Below are 5,750 nucleotides of genomic sequence, written 5' to 3' on the forward strand. Positions count from 1 at the left end.
AAAAAAAAAAAAAAAAAAAAAAAAAAAAAAAAAAAAAAAAAAACAAAACAAAAAAAAAAAAAAAGGAGAACGAGCTGAGCACCGTCCCAACTTCTCAGCACCAACACAACCCTAAATAGACGTTCTGTTCTGATTTCGCAGCTGCAGCCAGAGGCAACTCGCTACAGCCGCACGTCGGCGCTGTGGAGTCACTTCGCTTTAGCCCCGCACGCCCGCAGACGGGACCGGGGACACTTCCCTGGACGTCCAGCGCCCCGGGCTCCCCGGGCCCCCGAGCTCCCCGGGATTCCCGAGCTCCCCGGCCGGTTCGCAGGGCGGGAGCTGCGCCCCCATCCCCTCATAAGATGGCGGCAGCGGCGCTAGGACCCTGCGCGCGCCCCGCAACGCAACCGCCCGCGCGCCAGGCACGGGGCGGGCCCCACAACCCTCCGCCCCACCCCCCCCTCGTTCCCTTTTTTTTAATTGGACAGCCGTGATGTCAATCTCGGGCCTCCGCCTATCGCCAACATTCCTCCCCTCGCCCCGCCCCTTGTGGGCGGGTGTCGCTCCCCGGGGAGTTGCCGGCTGGAAGGGGCGCTGCAAGCGCCGTGCTTGGGGCTTCCCGGCAGCTCGGCCGCCGTTGCGGTCGAAGCCGCGGCCCCTTGGTGCCGCCGAGCTGGAAGCGGCGGGGAAGCGGGACGATTCGGGCCCAGGACAGCAGCAGGAGCGGCGGCCGCGCGGCTCCTCGCCGCCGCCGATGGAGGCGAGCCTGACGTGCGCCGTGTGCCTGTCGCTGCTGGAGGAGCCGGTGACGCTGCCGCTGTGCTCGCACAACTTCTGCCGGGGCTGCGTGCTCGAGTGCCTGGCCTCGGCCGAGGCCGCCCGCCTGCGGCAGCTGCAGCGGGGCCCGGAGCAGGCCCGCCCGGGCCGGGGGGCGCTGGGGCCGGGCCCGCCCTGCGCTCGGGTGCCGTGCCCGCTGTGCAGGAAGCTGTGCCTGCTGCCCCGCGGCGGCGTCGCCGCCCTGCCCGTCAACACCACCCTGGCCGAGGTGGTCAAGCTCTACCGGTCGGGCGCGGCGGGCGCCGCCAAGGCCGGGGAGGCGGCGCTGGGGCCGAGGCCGGGGTCAGACTTGCTGTCTCCGCTGGCGTTCGGGGGAAGCTGCCACAAACACCCGAGCCGGCCGGTGCAGCTCTACTGCCGCATGTGTCGTCAGGCAGGGTGCGGGCAGTGCGTCTCCGAGGAGCACCAGGGCATCTTCCACTCCGTCAACCTTATAGACACGGTGTACCAGGAAGAAAAAGTAAGCGCGGGGCGTCCACTCCGCGCCAGGGACCCGGCTGGGAGATCGGGCTGTCCATGGGGGATCCCACCGGGCACGGGTTGCTTTTAGTCAGAAACGCAAGGAACACTGCAGTGCGGTGGTCAGGAGAGAGGCACAGGGATTGTGCTGCTTTGAGCCAGAGTCAGGAGTTTTTCCGTGGACTGCCGGGGTGTGCCTGCCTTCTCCTGCTGCCGTCACACTGCATCCACCACACACAGGGGACCAGGCAGTATTACAATATGAACAGATCTGAACACAGTTTACCAAAACACCTGGAGAGTTGGGGGTTTTTGCTTGTTTGTTCTGGGGTAGATTGGAGTTTTTTGTTGTTGCTTTAGTTTGTAGTGTTTGTTTTTTTTCATATAGAGTCTTGCGGTCTTTGCTGGCAGAACACTGATGCTAAGAGTTCGTTGCACGTCTGGATCCAGTTTTTCCAAGTTCAGGAGGATGCCAGTCTTACTAACACCACCAAAAGCCACCCACAGATGTTTTGTTTATAGGTTCTCTGAGCTACCATAGTAATTTGGGTCATAGATAATTACATATTTAGGAACAGATAGTTTGAGTGAGTAATAGTTAGATAAATGTAAAACCAAAATGCGTTCTAGTTTGCATGAAGAAAGCAACTGCCTGGCCTAATGCTTGGTTGCAGTAGTAGTGATTTTTGCCAGAATATTAGAGTAGGATGAGCTCTTCATGCCCTGTGCAAATTGGGTGCAGGTTGGCATGTCATACAGCAGTTCTGCTGTAGAGTAATTGAAACAACTGCAGGGCAGTGGTGAAAAGCACTAAGTACAGCACTGACTATTCTTTAAGACAAAAGTTGCTTTTACACTGGTTTTCCTCCCGCCTTTCCCATTACCAGTTGCATGTCACTCAGGAAACCAGGGGAAAACAGCCTTTACACTAGACATTCTACATAAAACTTAGTGATACTGTAGCAAAAAATCTGTGATAATATTAGTTTAAAACCAGATATCTTGGTTTTAAATAAAACAGCTTTCTGTTTTATTGATGTGAGGCGTAAAGAGTTACTATCACACAATTTGTTGTCAGACTGGAATAACAGCACTAAAACTTACATTGTGATAGGTGTGTGTGAAGGGAGAGGTTAAAAAAAGATTGAGTAAAACAATGTTTTAACTATAAAGCAGCTGTTCCAGCAATACCCATTTTAGGTAAACCTAAGAACATTACTTTGAGAAAGCAAAAGTAACTTTGTGTACTGATCCAGGAAAGCATTAAATGTTTTAAGTGATGTTTTGAATTGCAATCTTTGTTTAATATGTTGTACAAAATAACAGAATAGTTAGGGTTGGAAGGGGCCCAACCCCCCTGCCAGTGCAGGGTCATCTAGAGCAGGTGATGCATGAACACACCTAGGTGGGGTTTGAATGTTTACAGAGAGTGGAGACTTCATAACCTCCCTGGGCAACCTGTTCCAGTACTCTACCACCTCAGTGTAAAGAAGTTCTTCCTCATATGGAGGTGGAACCTCTCATATTCCAGTTTATGGCCGTTGATCCTTGTTCTGTCACTGGCCACCAGTGAAAGGAGTCTGGCATTATCCTCTTGGCACCTGGGTTTGAGATGTTTATATGCATTAATGAGATTCCCTCTCAGTCCTGTCTTCTCCAAACTAAACAGGCCCAGCTCATGCAGTCTGTCCACGTAAGAGACGTGATCCAGACCCCTAAGCATCTTTGTGGGCCTACACTGAGCCCTCTCCAGTAGATCTATGTTCTTCGTGATCTGATTCTAGAAAAACACCGAAATGTATTTATGGAATGGATAAAGTTGTAATAAAGTGTTTCAACTGTCTTGCAGTTGACCTTCTTCAGCACTCTGAAACAAATGAGAATAATAAATGAGAAGCTGATGAATGAGATCTCAAAACGACCGAACGATACGGATGTGAGTTACAAATGCATGTGTGTGTGTCTTTGTTTCTCTTCTCATGATAGCTTAATCACAACATGGAGCATCAGGTCCTTGTGGCATAGATCTGTTCTGAGTTTACTTAGAGAAGTCAATATGTATCGACACTGCTACTGCGTTTGCATCTGTTCCTATGTTCTTGCGCTTCCAGATGATGCTGAAAAACGATGTGGAGATAATTGAGCTGAAATTTGGAGAAATTTTCAAAACTCTAGAAATGAAAAAACAGCAATTACTAGAGGATGTTGAAAATCAAAGAGGTAAAAAAGAGAAAGAATTTCAGATTTGGAAGAAAATGAAAGAAACTCACAAGAAGACCATTGAGAATTTTTTGAAGGATTGTGAAAAGCTTGTCCATGAGTGTGATCCTCAGCGTTTCCTGGAGGTGATGGCCTTTTGTTTCTATTTGATATCACTCATGTAATGAACTCAAATAGAGCCTGCTATATTGTAGATTATGATTATGACTCAGGACAAACAAATTCAATAAATGAAAAATAGACTAAAATTATTTAACACTTCATACTTTATTTATAACAACACCTTATTTTTAGAAAAGTTTGAAAAAGCTTTCTTTTTAGTTTATCAGTGATGATTTTTCGTGTATTCAGTAGACACCTTTTTCTTCACTAACAAGTGAAATTAATGTTGACTTGTATAGTTGTTGCTGTAACACTTGCTGTATTATGCTACCGGCTGTGAAAGTAAGCTGCCTTGGTGCTGGGTGAAGAGTTATTTACTAGTACTGCCTTCAAAGTTGTCTCATATTTCTTTGCTTTTTCGTATTTATTTTCAAATACTTCACTTATGAACCACCTCCATTGCATTTTTAAACTTGAAAGATACTAAAAATGCTTTCTGGGGAAAGATTGGAGGCAGAAATGTTAACTTGTCTGTGCTGCATAGTGGAGTACTGTGTTGAGATACCTGAGCTAAGGTGATTATACTGATTCTTAAGCCTCCCCACCAAGGTGTGCAATGGCGGTAAATCCGCCTCTTCAAAGCTAAACTTTGATACTTCTGGCATATGGTGTCCCTACATAGTATGTACACTTACATACAGAAGACCCTGAAAGTCTTCATCATAGTAGTCAAGGGAGCTGTAGAGAAAAACACTGTTTCTGATTTAGAGGTAAATGCTAGAGGAGTCTAAGACAAGTTAATCTTCACTGTTACCCAAGCTAGTGTAGATTCTTTAATTTTGTTTGTCAAATACAGTGGCTGCAGTTGTATGGAATTCAGGAAGATGGTAGATACGGAGCAAAGTACTTAAATAACTAATGAATTTTGTTTTCTTCAACTTGCTTTCCAAAGAAACTGCAGTGTATTGCTGACTTCTGCAATGGGTCTTTTTGCTGCCTTCACATAAATGGGAAGCTAAGAAAGTACTTAGAGTTTGACTGTGTGTCTGGTAACAACTCATTAAGGAAAACAGCACTTTTACTCAAAGTAAAAGCAACTCCCACTTTGGGAAGAAATACTGTGACTCCAGTGATTAGTATGTCACTAAACACTTCCGCATCTCTTTCTTAACCTCTTTCTTCCTGTTTTTCGTCATTCTACTCTTTCTTCTCCTCCACATCCTGTTTTCATCTTCTTCCCTGTATGTCTCCTGCTCTGCTTCGTATTCTGCCTATTCCTTCTGTTTCTCCTATGTCTTCTGTTTTTCCTCCACTTTTGCTTTTGGTTCCTTCTTACCCTCCTTACTTTCTTTCTCCCATTTGTCCTGTTCATTTTCTTCCTCTTCCTGCTGTTTGTTCTCTTCCTCTTTAAGTTAGCACCTCCCTGACTGCCCTTCATAACAATACATTGGTTTTGTTTAAAGATTCAGTGCAGCGAGATCACCAAGTTTTTATAGGAAAGCAGCTACAATCCAGTCAGGTTTTTTTACTTTCCATTACCTGTTCTTTGGGGAGTGCCACTTGATTACAGTGCAGTGCACTTCTTTCTGCCACTATCTGCCTGATTTAAAAGACAGCTTTTTTAATAATGAATAGTATAGTGAGAACACATAGCAGATGCTTTCCTCATCAAGAAATACAAAATAGTCTTTAATGCTTATAAATATCTGAACATCTGAAATGGATTAGGTAACCATATGGATCATGATTTAAATGCCTTCATTTGTCTCTGAAGGAGTTCTTTTTGTCTTTATGTCTTTAACACAGAATATTACAAGATAAATTATCCTCCCAGGCTTTTTTTTTTTTTTTAAAACATTTGAATGGTTTGGGGTGGTTTGGTTTGTTTTTTGTTTGTTTGGGTTGGTTTCTTGAGTTTTTGGGTTTTGTTTGTTTGTTTTTGTTGTTGTGTTTTTTTTAATATTTTAACAAGTTTATTTCGTATAGTTTCATGATATGAAGACAGGCGATTCAGTCTCAAGTATTTTGATAAAGCAATAACCTTCTTTTGACAGTTGGAGGAAAACTTTTATCTTACACATTCTTGTTTATTTATAGGTTGCCTGTGGCTTGAATACAAGGTATATTTTAATTTTTTTCATGTTTTGTTT

At 45.4% G+C, this 5,750-nt stretch overlaps 1 protein-coding gene across 1 annotated transcript; it reads left to right on the forward strand.

The window, feature by feature from the left end:
* Positions 1 to 701: 701 nt before the first annotated feature.
* LOC114073504 (tripartite motif-containing protein 59-like) lies at positions 702 to 5,720 on the forward strand (the record flags this gene model as incomplete). Its single annotated transcript, XM_027911245.1, has 4 exons — positions 702 to 1,279; positions 3,128 to 3,214; positions 3,390 to 3,623; positions 5,698 to 5,720. Coding segments are annotated over exons 1-4 (887 nt in total), but the record flags the coding sequence as incomplete, so codon positions are not given.
* Positions 5,721 to 5,750: the final 30 nt, after the last annotated feature.

This window comes from Empidonax traillii, unplaced genomic scaffold (assembly GCF_003031625.1).
Source record: "Empidonax traillii isolate 1590-97213 ecotype Southwest subspecies unplaced genomic scaffold, ASM303162v1 scaffold6727:size5750, whole genome shotgun sequence".
In the NCBI taxonomy this organism is placed as follows: domain Eukaryota; kingdom Metazoa; phylum Chordata; class Aves; order Passeriformes; family Tyrannidae; genus Empidonax; species Empidonax traillii.